The sequence below is a fragment of the Salarias fasciatus genome, chromosome 8 (assembly GCF_902148845.1).
Source record: "Salarias fasciatus chromosome 8, fSalaFa1.1, whole genome shotgun sequence".
In the NCBI taxonomy this organism is placed as follows: Eukaryota; Metazoa; Chordata; class Actinopteri; order Blenniiformes; family Blenniidae; genus Salarias; species Salarias fasciatus.
In genome coordinates this window covers 1,638,233-1,657,726 of record NC_043752.1, presented here as the reverse complement: position 1 = coordinate 1,657,726, position 19,494 = coordinate 1,638,233, and the positions used below count along the sequence as shown (strand labels likewise).

The window sequence follows — 19,494 nt, the reverse complement described above, 5'->3', positions numbered from 1 at the left end:
CAGTTTTGCACTGATTATGTTATTGAGTTAATTAAATTATTTTTTTGGCCATAATAGACAAACAGTTCAAATTCCACATCTGCATTTTTCAATGGGAAACTGTTAGAATGTTCCTCACTTCAGCTAAAGTTTTCACCATAAACCACTTTAAACGGGTGACTGTGCGTTGATAACAAATTCACAAATTATGTAATTAATCATGATTATTAATGATCAGACCTGTGATCAATTAGTTAACTTCAAAGAAATGACTGCCAGCACCCGTTTTCACCATGAGGGTGTTTCTGAAAAGTTGTGTTTCCCCCAGTTTCCATGGAGACCATTGATGCTTTTAGAGGAGTTGTGTTTTCAACCGTTGACACCACATGGTGGTGCAGTGGTTTGCACTTCACCCTCACAATGAGCGAGTTCCCAGTTTGAATCCGGGCTGACTGTGTGTGTGCGCGCTGGGCTGCCGACCTGGCGGGACGCCGGAGGAGATGGTGGAGGACGACAGCTGCCCCTGACCCTTGGAGGTCATCCCGGCCACCTCGATGGTGTAGGTGGTGAGGGCGGTGAGCCCGGTGACCCGGTACTCCAGCGTGACGTTGGGCAGGTAGTGCGTGACGCGGGTGTTGGTCCGGTTGTACTCCTCCCACGAGATGCGGTAGCCTGAAAGAAGCGGCGGGCAGACAGACGGTGGACGGTTCAGGAGGAATCCGGCGGCGGCGGCGGCGGCGGCGGCGGCTCTCGGCCCGCTCGCCACGGGGCGAGCGAACAGAAATATTAAATTAACTTCATCAAAAATTGAATATAGCAAATTAAATCAGCCTGTGATTATACCTCCCTGCACTCACACATCCTCCGCCCACTCGCGCACACACACACACACACACACACACACACACACACACACACACACACACACACTCGCTCACCCTCTCAAAGTTAATGCAATTTGCTCCTTGGCCAGCAGCTCTTTTCATGTGATTGCATAAAGCATTAAGCAGCGTTTCTTGCCAAATCAATAATTTCTCATGGCACGGCGGTGTTTGTCTCCGGGGAGCGCGGCGCGGCGCGGCTCCGTGTTTTTGGGAAAAGCGCTTCACAATACGCTGAATGAAGGATTTTAACCTCAGTGAACAGCTGGATGTTATGATCGGCGCTCAGAATCAAGAATATAAAGGAGAAAAGAAAAAAAACCCTCAATGTGATCATTTTGGATTGTCTCTGCTTTCAACACAGAAATCATTCAAAAGATTGATGCTACAGTGCTGAAGTGGTTGGCACGGGTGCTGCTCGGTGTGCTGGTTCGAATCCGCCTGTTCCGAGCTTCTCTTCCTTTATTTTGAAGCGTTGTGGTGTTTTCGGGGGAATGTGTGTGTCTGTGTGTGTGTGTGTGATCCGCGGGGCGTGCCCCTCATCTCCCCGGTGACCCTGATCGGGATTAAGCGGTAATAGAAGACGGATGAGTGGATGAAAACAATGAGACATTTAATCCGTCTTTAAAATGTATGATAATGTGAGCGACACTATATTCTCATTTTATGTTCCTTTCACTCCTGAAGCTGAGTTATGTCTCATGAAAGAAGCCTTTTATGTGCAGCGTTTCGGGGGAAGAGAATATTTCTTATTTTGTTGCAACGTTTGAAGGCACTACGTTATTTTCTCGCTGCAGTTTGTCTCTGATATAAACTACTGAGGGTTACAGTGGTGAGAGAGGCTTTCCGTGAGGCCGGCGTACCCGTCAGCACGCCGTTCTTCTCGCCGGGCTCGCTCCAGCTCACTTTCAGCGAGGTGTCCAGGATCTCCGTGAAGCTCAGGTGACCCACGGCGCCGGGAGCTGGACGAAACACCACAAGTGTGAGTAAAGCAGCGACGGGGCGGGGCACAAATGATACCGTGAAAAAAAAAAAAAAAACAGGAAGGCGATTACAAACTAAAGTAGATTTTTAAACTTCGCCCGCTAATCTCTGGAGGGAGCGACCGCCCAATTATGAATGCTGAATAGACTCATTCATTAGCTCTACAACTTGCTTGTGCATGAATAATAGATCTCGCCCGAAGGATGTGTTAGTGCGAGATGCTGGTGTCCCCCTCGCCTCGGCGGCGGCGGAGGAGGAGGAGGAGGAGGAGGAGGAGGAAGAGGAGGAGGAGGAGGAGGAGGGAAAGGAAAGGCGCTCACTGTCCTCGTGCGTCCTCAGGGCCCGCGGCGGGCTGCGGGGGCCGTCGCCCGGCGTGGTGAAGCACAGCACCGAGGTGTAGTACTCCGTGAACTTCTTCAGGCCCGTCACGTGTCCCACGTGGACACTGTCCTGGAAGTTCGGTCGCACCGTCACCATGGCAACCTCCTCTTCCCTGCCAGGTTCCCAGGCCAGCAGCTGAGGGGAGGCGGAGGGAGGGAGATGACCAGGACGGCTCGAGACGGAGCAGCTTGCGTTCCGTGTTGGGAATTCTTTGGCATTCAAGCGCTAATTACTGATTCCTACACGGAAATTAGTCACACGGCGACAAAAACTAAAGTTTCGGAGCATAAAACATTCATTTTTCTTCAGATTTTCATTAACTTCAGAGGTGATTTTAACCTGTAACTGTAACCAAGCTGTGACGGCGGCCCGGGGCTTCGAACACCCCCCAAATATCTTTCCAGAAATCCCCTAAAGCTGCACAGCGTCACTAAGACACTGGAGTTTAAGCTCCAGAGAGAGACGGCAGCCTTCAGCCAGGCGTGCTCAGCGCAGGTCGCCAAACATCAACAACCGCGTTGACCAATCAGCCGCTCCCGTGACGAATCCCGGCCGCTCGTCCGCTGGGTCGCCTCCAGGTTTCACACTGATGCCGTTTCCAGGGAGGCAGAGAAGCTGGCAGGCGGGATAAATGCTTGATAGTCTGCCACGCTCCTCTCATTTCTTTCTATATATATCTCCCATCTCACCCCGGATCCTTCCTCTCCCTCTCTCTCTCTCTTTTTTTTTGCCACACTTCACGCGAGGCTCCACACTCTCCCCGTCTGCCTTTTTTCTCTCCACTTAATTTTCTCCCAGGAGGAAAACCTGGTATTTAAAATTCAGGCTGGGTGCTTCACAGTGACCTCTCCACCCAGCCGGGGAGGCTCGCCGAGCCAACAGACAGAACCAGGGAGGGGAAGCGATTAAAACGTAAAAAAAAAAACCCAACAACGTCACAATCGAACGCAGACGGAGTCAACCGGAGAACACTGGACGGAGCAGCGAAGGCGTTTATCAACATGCAGCTGGAGAGAGTGACCTCTGACTGACCGACGGACGAGCGGGAGTCCATTGTTCACGCCGAGACGCAACAGTTCGCTCAGCGGGAACGATGGCCGCCGCCGCCGGCCAGTACGCACCTTGTAGCCTTGGTTGATGCCGTTGATGAACTGGGGGTTGGGCGCCGTCCACGTGAAGCGGATGGCGGTGGAGTTGGCGGCCTCCGCCTGGACGTTGCCCGGGGCGATGGTCGGCACTGCGGCGGACGAGACGAGGAAGCAGATGACAAACAACAGCAGAGATGAATAAATAAACACGAAGGCGTGCGGGCGTCTCCGGGCTCTCCGCTGGACGCCTGTCTGTCGTCGCCGGCTCCGACGGCGGTATCGATCGCCGGAGCACAGGTCAGGGCGGGTGCTGCCATCACTCTCCACCTGACACCCCCACACCCCCGACTCCGTGACCGGGTCGGCCATATTGATAGATTTTTACTGGGCTTGTCACACCTCCGTGTCGACCTCACAAACAGAAGCTAATGCTAATCCAGGTGGACAGCAGGCTGTGCGGCTTTTAGGGCGCGATTTTCCTCAGAAACACAACAAAAAGAGAGGATTAAGACACTTTCTGGTGAATAAAGAGCATTTGCAGGGTGCAGTGTACGATATATTCACAATGCTTGGAAGAGAGGCCTAAATAAGAGGGGATTTTATTGGTGCGGGAATTTTTAATATAGCGGGGTGTGCAGTGGTGAGCACTCTGACCTCACAGCGACAGGGTCCCTGGTTCAATTCCGAGATGACACGAGAGTAAGTTGCTGATATGAAATGAACAATGCAGTTAAAATGCATGAAAGCTAGCAGTTAGCATCAGAATTAGCCATAACGGTTACTATGTATTTCCCAAAACACGTGTTTACCGGAATAGTAATCAATAATTTGAGTGGACGCAGTTTTAACATTCTTCAAATAAAGAAAAAAAGCCACAGTCGTTGATACTGTTGATCGTATTTCCACTAATCGACGTATGTCGACGATCTTCTAATGTAAACATGACACTGGATTCATACAGCAACATCAAAGTAGCTGCTTTTAAGAAGTAACTGTAACCAAGAACTAATATTTTTTTCACTCATGGGCCTGTTTTGGCCCACGGGCCTTATGTTTGACAGCCCTACCGCAGTCTGCCAGTGGGTGTGGATGGCTAGGCAGTGATCTGCCTAAAAGAGTCCTGGTCAGTCTGAACTCAACACACAAATCATTTAATAGCTTTACTAGAAAAAAGTCAAATGAATGCAGATTAATAGAGTTTAACAGGAGAAGAAGAAACGGCGCCTCGGCGGCGGCGGCGGCCGCGCTCACCTCCCTGGAGAGTCCACTCCGTCACCTTGTGGCTGAAGACGCCCAGCCCCGCCCCGTTGTACGCCGCCACCTCGATCTCGTAGTTGGTCCAGATGATGAGGTCCTCCAGCAGCAGGTTGGTGACGTCCGGGCTGCTGATGTTCTTCAGCTGGTAATCCACCGGCAGCCCGGTCAGCCGGTACCTGGCGCACAGGGACACACATGAGAGCAGGGAGCGGAGCAGTACACTGCACGCCCTGGCAGGGGGAGACAGAGCTCCAGCTAAGCAGTAATTAAAACACCTCCGGTGGAAAAAAAAGCTGTGACTATTGTCTGGAAAGCACCTGCTGTTTCATTTGGATGTAATGAATAAAAAGCCTGACAGAAAACCAAACTAATTACATGTTTACAGGATTTACAGTCAGCTTGGCATATTGCTGACTCTGTTTGTTTGAAGTCAAACCAGTCATTAAATTTTAGTTTTCTGTCTCTCTCTCTCACACACACACACACACACACACACATACACAAAAAGTACATTTAAATGAGCAGTGTTATCCGATATCACATTTCATTTTAATGATACCTGCAATTATGAAATACACACTAATGAGGATCAACCCAGGACTGGATGAATCAGGTATATAAGTTCCAGAAGACGACGACGAGTCATTATTTTACTTTATCAGTAAACATTTCTACACCTGGGGCGTCAAACCAGTCGTTTTTCAAGACATTTCACTGCATTGAAGCAGCAGCAGAGTTCATTAAAGCTGGTTTCATGTGGAGGTTGTCCTCGCTGTACAGGTCCGAGCTGCTCTAGATGAAACGATTCTGTCTGAAGTGTGTTTGACCCCCCGGGGAGGGAACTTACCGGACGGTGTATCCCCGGAGGATGCCGTTCTGGTGGCTCTCCTGCGGAGGCTGCCACTGGATCATGATGGACTGGTTGGTCCGGCCGCTGGCGATGACGTTCTGGGGCGGGGCGCTGGGAGGCTCCTCGGGGAGCGCCACGCTGGGGAAACACAGGGGTCGCGTCAGCGCCTGCGGGGTCAGCGCCATGGAAAACTGCCCCACCCATCCCTCGTGCACGGCGCGGCCCGGAAAGCCAACCCGACGCTGAGATTCTATTTTCCCCCTTTGCAGAAAGACTGCGTGAGGCTGGGGAGACGCTGCGCTCCAGACTCAGATCCTCGCTGCCGGTTCGGTACCAACTGGTGTCACAGAGAGTTCTGTGCAGCACACAGACGGAGGCCCCCCCCCGGTGGCTCATCTCCGGCTGGGGAGCGAGCAGCATGAGGCGGCGTGACAGACTGGAGGAGGAGGAGGAGGAGGAGGAGGAGGAGGAGGAGGGTGAAGGAGCAGCAGGAGAGGCCAAACCTGATCTGGCCTCAGACCTAAAGCCCCCCGGTGGCTTTCAGCGTCAGCTGTTTCCGAGTGTGAGGAAGAGTGTTTACATGCGGCGGCGCATGTTTGTGTGTGTTGCGCGGCTGCTTTCGGCGGGCTTTACGTGGAGATCCCTCTTTACCGACTCCTGACTGCAGGGATCAGTCAAACCGGCTGTCTCCGGGACAGATTTCCTGAGCACAATGCTCAAAGTTCTGCTGCGATTTTCTGCTTTTCCACACTTTCAAGACTGCTTACCACTACAAGATGTGCTCGGAGAGGAGAGGTTTTCAAGGAAATATCGCTTTCCGACCATAGGAAAGAGATTTTCCTGCATCTTTGGAAATAAACGAAGAAAGATAGAGCCTGAAAAGTTCACTTTCGGCATTTTCCAATCCTGTTTTTGTCAGTAAAGCCTGTTGCTTGACGCCCCCTTGACGTTTCACCCCGACCCACACAGAGGTGTGTGGTTCACATTCGCTCTCTCCCGGGCTCACCGGTCCGTCTCCTTGCTGAACTGCCCCTTCCCCACGTCGTTCACGGCACAGAGGCGGAACTGGTAGGACCGGGCCGGGATCAGCCCGCTCACCGTCACCGCCGTGGACTCCGGCTCGATGTTGGCCAGCAGGATGGCCCAGGGAGCGTCTGGAAGAGGAACACACACTTTTTTCACGTCTCCGCTGTGAGAAAGTCGTGCCGTGTCGACTCCTTCGGGCGGATTTCTATTTCATGCCTGTAGAGTCGACCGCGGCGCCACACAACCTGGATTTTGCTCTGCTTGACTGAAGAGAATGAGAGATTATGAAAGTAATCAGAGTCAGCCTGTAACTCGCTGTTATTCAGAGCGAACTCTGTCGTGTTCCTATTTCAACATACAATTACGATTCACGAGAATTAAAGTTTTAACTCCAAAATTGTCACGTTTTGCATCCCAGTATCACATCATTTCAGAATATTCACTGAATAGGCAGTGAATGGTCAAAACAGAGACAAGATATCGGTGATGCAGAGCTGAAAATGATGCTGTTTGTGTCACTGTGGACTCCACAGTGTCGAGTCATTTTGGCAAACTGTAAAATCCAAATTCAGCAAATTTGGGGGGAAAACAGCGGTAAGGATGTGTGACAGGGACGCAGAACACGCTGCAGATTCACATCATCGTTGCAGGGGGCGCTCTTTCAAAATGCAAAACCTTAATTCTTAAATTGAATTCAACTTTATTTGCGCAGCTACAAATACAGGACAAGAGAAAAACCCAGCAGTTCCACAGGAGAGGGTGGATGTTTTGCATTTCGGCGCTTGAAGCCATTGAAAATGCAACTTTTTTAAAACACTCCGACTCCGTCTCCGTGGAAACGGGGAAAACGTGTTTGTTGTTTCATTGTGTAATCAGCCAACAGCACCACCTCGTGGCCTGGCAGGCTAACTACAGCACTTTCAGCATTTTCCTCATTTCTGAGCGTTGCTGTGTGAATCCCGAAACACACAACAGAATGTTTCAACAGGACCTTAAAATGTCAAGAAACACTGCAGGGCATGAAATTATTCCAAGCAATGATGGACATGTATAATGAGACGTATTGATCATGCTCTTAATTTCTTTTTCATCTGTTCATGACTTATTTACTTCGTATTTAAGCCGTTTGGGGAAAAAGCAGTGATTTCACAGGAGAGGAGGACAGCAGACGGACGACTCACTGTTCTCAGAAACCTCCAGGATGTAGCGGATGAGGGGACTGTTGCCGTCGAAGGGCTTGGCCCAGGCCAGGTCGATGCCTCTCTTCTCGGACCGGCTCAGCGCGGCGGTGGGATTCTCCGGAGCGTGAGGCAGCTGCCTGCAGCCGACGGAGAAGAACCGCTCGTTTCACAAATTTCACAGCTTCCCCTCCCCTCGTCTATTGTGCGAAATCTGGAGTTGGGCTGAATCTTTTATAACAGAGAGATCAGCCAGACAGGTGATGAAATGCGGCGAGACAAGACGGCGGAGACGGTTCCTCGACAAGATGGACACACGGGCAAACAAATAAGATAGATATCAGCAGAGGAGGGAAACGGACTGAAAGGCAGAAGGAGACAGATAGGCAGAAAATGTTCAGTCAGAGACATGAATAAATGAGGCCAAAGCTGGGGATCATTAATTCATTCAGCCATGAATTCAGATAACCGCTGACAGATTGATAGATAAACCTCAGCAAGAGCAAAGTACAAACACAGACAGTAAGTCAGCCAACGAGGCTGCTGATGGAGCGACAACCGGGGACCAGCAATCCGTCTGCGTGGGGAAACAAAGTTACACGACACACTCGCACTCGATTCAGACCCCAAGAAACTGCAGCTGCAGAGTTAGGTGTGTGTGTGTGTGTGTCGGTGTGTGTGGAGTGGATGGAGGGGAGGGGGTCTCCTGGGCTGGAAGTGTATCAGGTGAGAATGAAGAGAAGGAAGGTGACAGAGAACAGGCGTCATTTAGGTGGAAATGAGTCAGAGGTGTCAATAACAAGAGGCGGGCGGTGGCAGGCGTGTGTGTGTGTGTGTGTGTGTGTGTGTGTGTGTGTGTGTGTGTGTGTGTGTGTGTGTGTGCGCGTTCTCGTATTTCTATCCTTGTGTGTGTGTGTGTGCGTGTGGCGTGAACATGCTCCTTCCTGTGCCTTTGCGCCGGAGAGTGCTACCTGACTCGGAGGTGCGCGCTGCGGGAGTCGTTCCCCCCGACGGAGGTGACCCTGCAGGTGTAGGTCCCGATGTCGCCCGACCAGGTCTGGGAGATGTGCAGCGTCCCGTCGGCGTCCAGCCGCATGCGGGGGATCGACTGGACGCTGATCACCGAGCCCTCCTTCTCCCACACGTGCCTGGAACACCAAGACAATTTGTTGCACTTCATCAAATAACTTGAAAGATTGTGTTACAACTGTTAATAAATCCAAAATGATATCAGGTTTGGAACATGACTGATGTGGTTACAGGGTGTCTTTAATTCAGAACTGATTTATTCTGAAATAAGTAATTCAGAATTATATTTATGAGGGTCATGTTTACATGGGAAAAACAAAATCCTCTCTCTCACTCCGGGGTCTGTGAAGCGTTCTGATTGGACAGGACGGCCGTGACGTAATGACGTCTCGCGGAAGTAAACAGCATCTTTCGCGTCTTTCGTGTCTTTCTCACCTTTTTTTCTCGATTAACTTTCAAACTACATCTTTGAAAATTTCCGCGTTGCTAAGCACCCAACGACCGGCTGGTTTCATTATATCCAATTCTTCTAAAACTGCCGTTAAATAAATCGCGTCGAAATGCGGATTGCGGGCCGCCATCTTGGAAAATTGCGTCATCACGCCGGAGCATGCGCAGAACGACCAGAATGAAGTCGCGTCTAATTAGCATAAATCCCGCTTCCAAAGGAGAATAAACCCGCTGGTGTATTTGGATTTAAACTTGATTCTGAATAAAGTTTTCAGGTAATCCCATGGTCATTTTAGAGCGGAATTAGGCTTCATTCGGATTTATAGAAGAATAAAAACTCTCATGTAAACTCATGGAATGTGTGATAAGCTTAAATAAAATGTTTCAGGATTCCAGGAAATCAATGAACTAACTGTGTCAACATTATATGCAAAAACAATAATATATACATATTTTGAGCTTTGCTACCACTGTCATAATGGAATAACATATTCTAAAAGAAATACAGTGTAAATTCAGAGAAAATCAACACTGTACAGCGATAAAAAAAGCACTTGTCTCCTGCAGATTTTCCACAGTATTTGACTAAATGAGCACAAAATCCGGGACGTGCAGATATTTTAAGAACCGGTGAAGATTTGGGCATCCATGTTCTTTCTAGCTGGAAAAAAGAAGTGAAAACTCACTTAAATAGTGTTTTTTTTTCTTTTATCTCAGGTCCTCTGATTTGGAGCCGACACATTAAAACATCCTCGTGATTTAAATATCTTAAAACATTGGACGGAAACGGTGAAGTATCAGAGGGAAACTCATCATCAGGAACAACAGATGAGTATTTCTGTTTCATGAGAAACGGAAAATTCAGCAAATGTGGGACGTGCGACCATCATACGACGCGCAGAGGAAAGTATAAGATTCACATTAGAGGTTTGTTCTGGTGAGCTGAGTAAACCGAGGCTCTGGTCATCTTTCATCCCGCTGCAGTCCAAGCAGAGCATGTTATTAGCACGATATTTCATCCTCCTCTGCTCTGTCTGCTGAAACGCCATCAGAGCCGCCCTGCATGCATTTTACAGTGGCTGACGGCCGCGCATCAAACTACGGATTCAGCATCCATCAAAACGCGGCTCGGTCCTCGGAGCAGGTCCACTGATCCAGACCGATGTCGGCTTCGTGCTGGAGAGAAATGCTTAAAGAAACATGTCTAGAAGGGTTTTTTTTTTTCAGTGTGAGAAAATGCTTCGTGCGTTTGTGCTGTGAGTAAAGCTGAACTTTAGCATCATTTCCAGGTCGTCGTGCCTCATTTGCTTCTTTAACCTCAAATCATCACAGCAGATACTGAAGATCCGCAGGTACAGTTGAGCAGAAGCAGATTTTATTGCAGCTCTTCCGGGACTTTAACGCTCTCTGATCACTGCTTGTTGCTGTAATTTCACCCCTTTAAAAGATGCTGCATAATTTCAGGTTGAGGATGCGATGTTTTGAAAACTATTTTGATATGTGGACCCTGTGGTAATGTTATAGTTTTTAATAAGAAAAAAATAAATTAAAAAAAAAAAACCTTTGCAGAGATAAAAACAACCAATTATTGTATCCACTCATGAGTGTTATCCCAGAGAGCCGATTCCTCAGTGACACTGAGCTCATTTGCAAGAGGCAGAGCAACGCTTGTGCAAAACAATCAAATCCACATCAGTGAGACACGCTGGGTGATGAGTCGATCAAATATACATTTCCCAGCAGTTTGAACGACACAGTGGGGGACAAAACGCTTCCTAAACACACAGCTGAGGCGGCAGCTGCAGGGCTGCAAACCGCAGCGGCCTGCAGTTTAGGGGCGTCCAGTTAATAATTCAGACCATACATTATTGATCAATGCCTTGCACAGTGGCGCAGTGGCTGAAGGGCGTCTTTTGTGTTGAGTTTGCATGTTTTCCCTGTGTGTGCGTCCTCGTTTGCTTGATCAAAACACGCCTGTTGGTGACTCTCAGCTCGAAAACTACCGGGTCCAGGAGGATATGGACCGAGAGAGAGACGCTCTGGAGGCGAAGTATTTACGGCGGCCGAACAGCAGCGTTTCAGAAAAATCGCATTTTTCCGGTTTTCACACGAACAGCATTTTCAAAAAGTTGCAGTTTCTCCCGGTTTACACGTAGACATCATCGGGACGTTATCAAAACAGTTGCATTTTCGAAAAGTTACGCTTTCAAAACGTTGTGTGTCCCCGGTTAACAAAAAGCATTTCTCTGAGGGTCATTTCATTGTAAAAAGACTCCCCAAATGTTCCATTTTCTCCCAAAAACGTTGTGGTGTAAACAGGGCCTACAGAGAGTTCTCTAGCAGACCCTAAAAATACGTCAAGTAAATGTATAAATTCACGCGTTACCTTCACGCAAATGTGGTTAAATTTCAGATTGTGTGAACTATTCCTCATGACTTTGCCTTTTTTACATACATTTTTAGGAGAACGTGACGTTTGAAGAACAGGGTGTAAATAAAACACATCGTTTTCATTCTTATCGCTCTTCTATGTGATATGGTTTTTTTTTTTTTTTTCTTTTTTAGACAACCGGCAAGGTTATCCTTGGGTGAGCGACGAGTCCTTCCTCTTCTCAGCGTTCTGTTCGGATACGCTGCAGTTTGTCTTTAAAGCTCTTCATGACAGGATGTGGAGAGTTTCCAGCTGAATTCACCGTGAAGAAAGACGCGCTGGCGTCTCTTTACCTGATGGTGACGCTGGGGTCGTGGTTGACGCCGCAGGTCATGACGGCCTTGGTTCCTTTGATCACGCTCTGGTCCTGCGGCGGGGTGGTGATCCGGGTACGAGCTGGGGAGGCGGAACAAAGAGGAGCGGGAGAGCGGTGACAAAACTCTACAAAATGTTCTTTTCACGAGAACAATGGTTTTAAAAAAAAGAAAAGAAGAAGAATTTCAGGAAAAACTCATTTCAGTTCCAATGACATGTTGATGGTTGGAGCTTTGTTTCTGGATGACTTCTTTAAAAAAACAATGACGGCTTTAAACTTTCGCAAAAGCTTTTGTGCTTGACGGAATAGACTGAGACTTTATTATTGTTATGACAACATTATTTCCTGACAAATTCACCACAGTGTGTGTGTGTGTGTGTGCCTGTGTGTGTGTGGACACGCACCCCAGACCACCAGGTCGGCCGACGCCTCGTCGATGCCCCGGGAGTTGCTCGCCATGCAGGTGTACGTCCCGGCGTCGGAGATGCGCGACGGCGAGATGAGCAGGCTCCCCGACTCCAGCAGGGTGAACCGGGGCAGCTGGACCGAGCCGCTGGCCAGCACCCGCTCGCCTGGAGGACGCCGACACAGACGAGAGGGTCAACGTGAGGGAGGGGACGCAGAGAACAGGGACGGAAAGTCCAGGAAGTCCGACTGAGAAACAAGGAAGGGGTTTTCTAATCTGCCATTAGAATGAAAACACAAAGATCCTGCTAAGGGAATCCAACCAGACTCTACTCCCACGTGTAATGGATGGATGTGTGTGTGTGTGTGTGTGTGTGTGTGCGCTCCAGCCACCTTTCTGCCAGGTGATGGCAGGTCTCGGAGCTCCGGAGGTCTCGCAGTGCAGGATGACAGACATCCCGTCGATCACGGTGCTGTCAGCCGGTCCGGCTGTGATGTTCGGGGCAATGCCTGAGGGGAGACAAACACACACAGGCGGGAGGAGAGCGCTCGCCACAGTAATGCGAGAAGGTAAGAGGGTTAGCGAGGTGAGGGAATAACCGGCTGAGGCAAACACCCCACTTCAAACGTACGTCGGGCGGGCGCCAGCCCGCCGCGCCGCCGCGCCTTTGTCCCGCTAATTCTAAAGGGATTGACACAGCCTTCACCTGGGCTCCGCCGCCGCCTGCAGCCCGTCCGACGCAGATAGCGAGCACACAGCGAGGACGGGAAATGACTGAGGGAGACGCCGCCGCAGAATGAGCAGGCAATTTGGAGATAAAGAAATCCCTATTTGTGATATGCAACAAACCAAAGCCTTCATAGAATGACAGAAAACTGCACAGGAGAAGGGGGGTGGGGGCGGGGGGGTGGGGGGGGGGACGTGACGGGAAGAAGGACGACGATAAGATGAGATCTGTGGGGAGGAGCGAGAGGAAGAGGAGGAGGAGGAGGAGGAGGAGGCAGCGTCACGCACACGACCGCGGAGGGAAGGGCTGATCTGGAGAGGCAGAATATTATGAATTCCAATAACGCGGGGCGCCGTGGTGTGAAGGCGGCGGCACTGAGACAAAGTGGAGAAAATTACATGTCAGAAACTTGCAAACAGATGCACAGCGAGAGCTAAATTACCACTGATTCTCAAATTCCAAAGATGGCACCGGCCCAGAAAAAACAAAAAAGAAGGAAGACGTGACGGGTCCAGTAAATACCTGACGGCTTACAGGAGGGACGTCTGAAGACGCAAGTAGCGAGGTGAACCACTAAACGTCCGTCCTAAACCGATTAAATCCTGGTTCTGGTCCCCGCTTCGACACTCGAGGAGACTGCAATTTCAAACCAGCGGGGTCTGAAACCTCTCCCCACGCCAGCAGAGCCGCTGGGTAATCAGCATGGAGGCAATGCCAGGAGAAAAACAACAACAAATCTTGTTGCTCGATATCCAGGAGTCTGTTCTGAAACGCTGCGACTGGATGTCTTGGAAACCGGCACGGGTCTGGGTCTGTTCGGTCTCCTGTACCGCGTCCTGCACGGCGCGCAGAACAAACCAAACCTCGTCAAGAAAACAGACAATTCTGTTACCTTGAGGATCCCCGTTGAACCGGTGAGCAGTAATTTCAGCTAAAAGTCAGTTAACGAGCGCTGAAACGGTGCTATTCGCTTTTCATTCCTTTTTTTGTCAAATAATTAGGCCTCATTCTGTCATCTGACAGGCTTTGGGAGAGTTCTATGAGAATGTAAAAGCTTATTTTAGCTCACTGTCACATTTCAAACGGCGGGAATGGTCTGTGTGGTTTCTGGGAAGGAGACTCACTGGTGACGGCCAGGTACGTGTTGGTCTGGACTTCTCCCGCCAGATTCCGGGCGAAGCACTGGAACATGCCGGTGTCGTCGGGGAGGAGGCGTTGACCTGCAGGCTGCCCCCCACCAGCACCCTGTACCTGGGGGTCTCACCGGGTCGATGGGCAGGGGCGTCCTTGTACCACACGATGTCTGGCTGGGGGACTCCTGCAGAACCAGGGTCCAGAGCAGACTCAGATGAGGACGCGCGGTTCTGGCGAATCCCCAGCCTCAGTGAATATGACATCCTTCAGCGTGACAGTGTTGTGTGGAACGTGCTGCGATACGCACCCCGTGCCTGACAGGGGATGTCCACAACCTTCTCCATCTCCGCCGTGATGTGCTTGTCTGGCTCCTTAATAAACTGTGGAGGCTCTGACGGACGGGGAGAACGAGGATGGATGAAGGAGTTCGACACCAAGAAGAAAACAGGAAAAAAAGTCAACATTTGCGTGATCGCACGAAAACAAGCCTTCATTACCGCTGCTGGGTGGGAAAGCTGTTTTTTTGCTCGCACTGATCTTGGAAAGCGGAGCTGAAAATGCGATTAATTCGGCATAGTTTGATTAAAGCAGGCCTGTAATTGATATTCTGTGATGGTCTCGCAGGTTATTTGTCAGAGTCGTGGGGAGAAGAAAGGCTCGGTCGGCACTACCGAGGGAAAGGTTCCCCATACCTCTGCGCTTTGACTCACATCACAACCTTGAAAACATCAAAGTGCTTCGGCGGGGCGGAAAGAAAGTGACGCGAGCGACGCCGTTAAACACTTTCTGCAGGCCGGCCGTTAGCTTTCTCTCCCCTTTAAATCAGCAACACGTTCACCTTCTGTCTCGGGTTTAGTCATATTTGCATCAATTTCACCACAACAGTTCCTTCCACAGAGACGTAACTGGAAGCAGACACCCTTCGTTTAATTCACACCGCTGTGCCGGTTTTAAAGCGCACGCGGCAATCACGCTTAATAACTGAACAACTGTCAGTCTTTACCTGCTGCAGAACAAAAAGGTCTAAAAGCTCCCGAAAGTCGGTGCGAACATTAGGGCATAAAGGAAGACAATGGAAGCAAACACGGAGAAATATGCTCCCAAATAACCGGTAAACATCAAACATATGCTGCACGAAAGGTAAAAAGCACTACAGTCGCATAACTGCTGCAAATATCAAAACACAAACAGGGCATGCGGGCGAGACGAAACGAGGAATTTCATTAGACGGAGAAGCAGCCAAGATTCTCAGTCTCTCCATCAAGGCTTAGTTATTTCTTTAATGTTTATGCTTTCACCCTACATGTGTTTGTGTCCTCGGGGACCGCTGTGCATACTTTGAAGCCTCAAATCGTACTTGAAATGCAGAGTCTGATTAAACCGGCGAGGTGAGAGTCAGACAGCCGCGTGGATGTTCACGCTAATTTCTTTAATAATGTGGGAAAAAAAATAAATGTGTGAAATGGTGAGGAAAGCAGAGGGTTTGATGAGAACGGCTAAAATGAACAGAGACGATGCTGCGTTCAAGAAGCTGGGAATTTGTCTGTTTGTTCCTGTGTTTATTATGTTTGTTCGATTGTTTGTTTGCTTGTTTATTTGTCTCTTGGGTTGTCTGTCCGATCCTACCCCGTTTCCCAGACCAACTTCTGGGAAATCTCCACTCCCCAACTGGAAACTTTGACACAATTTCAAATACATTTTTCCTAGATTCCCGCCCACCGAACACTGTTCTTACCGGAGAACGTGCAGATACGCCGCGGCGCTGACCGACGGCACGCTGCTGCTGCGGAGGAACGGCCTCGCACTCGTAGTGGCCGGCGTCGCTCACCAGGGGGCTGAGGATGGTCAGTCTGCGGTTGAAGTCGCTCAGGCCGCTGGTCACCAGCACGCCGTTCTTCTTCCGCCAGGAGATGCTGAGCTTGATGAGAGGCCTGCGGCGGAAGAGGGCAGCTCTCACTCCTCAGGTCCCACATAATGAGCTCTTCCTGACCGATTGTTCCTGGTAATAGAATTCTGCTCTGAATGTATTTATTCCACACGTACAATATGTATTCATCAGTCTGGTTAATCATCTCGTCTGGGCTGACCTCAATTTAAACAGACTATCTGATGAATCAAGGGATATCATTAGCGCGACGTCTCCTTTGTTACATCATATTCCAAAACACATGAACACACAGCGGCGGAACTTTAGAGAAAGAGAGAATACGAGCCACAAATTAAAGAATGTGGTCACATACATTCTATTACTGGGGAGATGAAACATATTCAGTGGCCACATGCAGCTCAATTTCCTACAACGTGACATAATAACATTTTTCTGAAAAATAATTAGTACGGAAAAATACTGAAATCTCAACATAAAGTAAAATGAAAATTAAACTCCAATGCATTAACTTTGAGGTTAAAGCTCAGTTAGAGTGTCTGGAGTTTTGAAAGAATGAGTTTTTTAATCCAACGTCTCGAGGTTCCCCACTCCCTCTGCTTTCATGATGCGACCAAGCCACGCCCCTTTAATTGTGCACGCGCATTATCCGTCGGGTGAAAATGAGAGCCTCTGACTCCTACAGCATCCTCCATGTTTAGCTGTTTGCGGTGGATGTTTCAGCAGACAGTGGTATATCCGAGGTGAGCGGGGCGGCTTGATTGACAGCGCGACAAGGAGGCGGAGCTCTCGAAATCTATTGGCTGAAGCTGACCGGCGCTTTTTGGGATAACATGGGGGTCTATGAGACGAACGCGGGGCTCATAAATCATTTTTTATATTGCTTTATGCTAATAATATATATTATAGTATCGAACCAGACTGACACATTTAAGCTCTGTTAAAAAATGATACATACGTTGGAAACGAAGGGAAACTCCGGACACGAGCTTTAATGCTAGTTTGGGTCTCAGTGTTGTGGCCAATAATCTATTAAAAAGAAACATCCAATAGGCTGGATTGTACTTGTACTTTTTGATGCGTTTAAAATGTCTTTAAAATGTTGGTTTGTCATAAAAGAGGTCATGGTATCAACGCATCTAGAAAAATTGGAGTACTTTTCAAGGTTTTGCGCATTTTGTCAAAAATCGCTTAGAGGCTTTATGTTTTCATCATTCATCATATAACATGCAAAAAAAAAAAAACAAAACAAAAAACCAAAAACAGACTATATTCGAGGTCCCTCATCGGATTTGAGTGAAGTGAAACTTTCAAAGTGCTGCTTCCTGTACTCTGACCTGGCGTTGGCCACACACTCCATGGTGACCTCCGAGGTGCCGGTGACCACGCTGGTGTTCCTGGGCGGAGATGATGATGGTCCGGAGCGATGGGATCCGCCGGACCGCCACATCTGGAGAGGAGGGGGAAAAACACGTTGAACAGAGGGGTGGATGGATGAGTGGATGGATGGATGGATGGATGAGTGGATGGATGGGTGGATGGTGAGTGGTATGGATGGGTGGATGTAGGATGGATGGGTGGATGGATGGATGGATGGATAAATGGATAGATGGATGGATGGATGATGGATGGATGGATGAATGGATAGAGGATGGATGGATGGATGGATGATGGATGGATAGATGGATGGATGGATGGATTGATGGATGGGTGTGTTGAAAGATGATGGATGGATGGATGAGTGGATGGATGGATAGGATGGATAGATGGATGGATGGATGGATTGATGGGTGAATGATAAATAGATGGATAGATGGATGGATGAATTGGTGGATGCATGAATTGGTGTATATATGGAAGGAAGGATGGATGGGTGATGGATGGATGGATGGGTAGGTGGATGGATGGATGGTTGGTTGGTTGGATGGATAAATGGATGGATGGATGGATGGGTGGGTGGATGGATGGATGGATGGATGGATGGATCCTTGGTTGGATGGGTGAATGGATAAATGGATGGATGGTTGGTTGGATGGCTGAATGGATAAATGGATGGGTGGGTGGGTGGATGGATGGATGGGTGGGTGGGTGGATAGATGGATGGGTGATGGATGGATGGATGGGTGGGTGGATGGATGGATGGTTGGTTGGGTTGGATGGATAAATGGATGGATGGATGGATGGTGGGTGGATGGATGATGGATGGATGGGTGGATGGGTGGTGGATGGATGATGGATGGATGGATGAATGGATGGATGGTTGGTTGGATGGATAGATGGATGGATGGATGGATTGATGGGTGAATGATAAATAGATGGATAGATGGATGGATGAATTGGTGGATGCATGAATTGGTGTATATATGGAAGGAAGGATGGATGGATAAATGGGATGGATGGATGGATGGATGGGTGGGTGGGTGGATGGATGGATGGATGGATGGTTGGATGGGTGAATGGATAAATGGATGGATGGTTGGTTGGATGGCTGAATGGATAAATGGATGGATGGATGGATGGGTGGGTGGGTGGATGGATGGATGGATGGGTGATGGATGGATGGATGGATGGGTGATGGATGGATGGATGGGTGGGTGGATGGATGGATGGGTGGGTGGATGGATGGATGGATGGATGGACGGATGGGTGGGTGGATGGGTGGATGGATGGGGGTGGATGGATGGATGGATGGGTGTGTTGAAAGATGATGGATGGATGAGTGGATGGATGGATGTGTGGATGGATAAATAGATGGATAGATGGATGGTTGAATTGGTGTATAGATGGATGGATGGATGGTTGGATGGTTGGATGGGTGAATGGATAAATGGATGGATGGATGGATGGGTGGGTGGGTGGGTGGGTGGATGGATGGATGGGTGGGTGGGGGATGGATGGATGGATGGGTGATGGATGGATGGATGGGTGGGTGGATGGATGGATGGTTGGTTGGGTGGATGGATAAATGGATGGATGGATGGGTGGGTGGATGGATGGATGGATGGATGGGTGGATGGGTGGGTGGATGGATGATGGATGGATGATGGATGTGGATGGATGGATGGATGGATGGATGGATGGATGGGTGATGATATGGATGGGTGGGTGGATGGGTGGATGGATGGATGGATGGATGGATGGATGGATGGATGAAGGGGCTGCAGATGGTGAGGAGTGTGTCAGTGAGCGGTCGGCCCACTGACCAGGCTGGGAGCGATTCTCTGATCGTGGTGTGTTATGAGTTTCACTCGCTGCTCTGGCTTGGGTGAAATATTGAAGCTGACCAGTGTGCACACTGTATCTGAGTTTTGACAGAGAGACGGGCCGAATAGGAAGAGACGGAGCACTGACTGTGCATAACAAGATATCTGGACAGAAACACACAGTCTGACCAACGTGGAGCTGAGGAGGCGAAAGAGTGTGTGAGTGCATGCACCGAGATTTCCATGTGTGTTGGTATATTTGTGTGTGTTTCCCTTGTTATGAGCATCA

General features: G+C 49.3%; 1 protein-coding gene across 1 annotated transcript in view; it reads right to left on the bottom strand.

The window, feature by feature from the left end:
- Positions 1-19,494, bottom strand: part of sdk2b (sidekick cell adhesion molecule 2b) — a 246,546-nt gene that overhangs the window by 27,738 nt on the left and 199,314 nt on the right. The window contains 19 exon segments of the mRNA XM_030097476.1: positions 460-651; positions 1,724-1,822; positions 2,165-2,360; positions 3,347-3,462; positions 4,565-4,746; positions 5,418-5,558; positions 6,427-6,574; positions 7,628-7,764; positions 8,596-8,772; positions 11,828-11,930; positions 12,255-12,422; positions 12,649-12,765; positions 14,108-14,197; positions 14,200-14,301; positions 14,425-14,508; positions 15,842-15,908; positions 15,910-16,048; positions 17,340-17,419; positions 17,422-17,452. Of these exon segments, the coding sequence (XP_029953336.1) occupies positions 460-651; positions 1,724-1,822; positions 2,165-2,360; positions 3,347-3,462; positions 4,565-4,746; positions 5,418-5,558; positions 6,427-6,574; positions 7,628-7,764; positions 8,596-8,772; positions 11,828-11,930; positions 12,255-12,422; positions 12,649-12,765; positions 14,108-14,197; positions 14,200-14,301; positions 14,425-14,508; positions 15,842-15,908; positions 15,910-16,048; positions 17,340-17,419; positions 17,422-17,452 (2,369 nt within the window).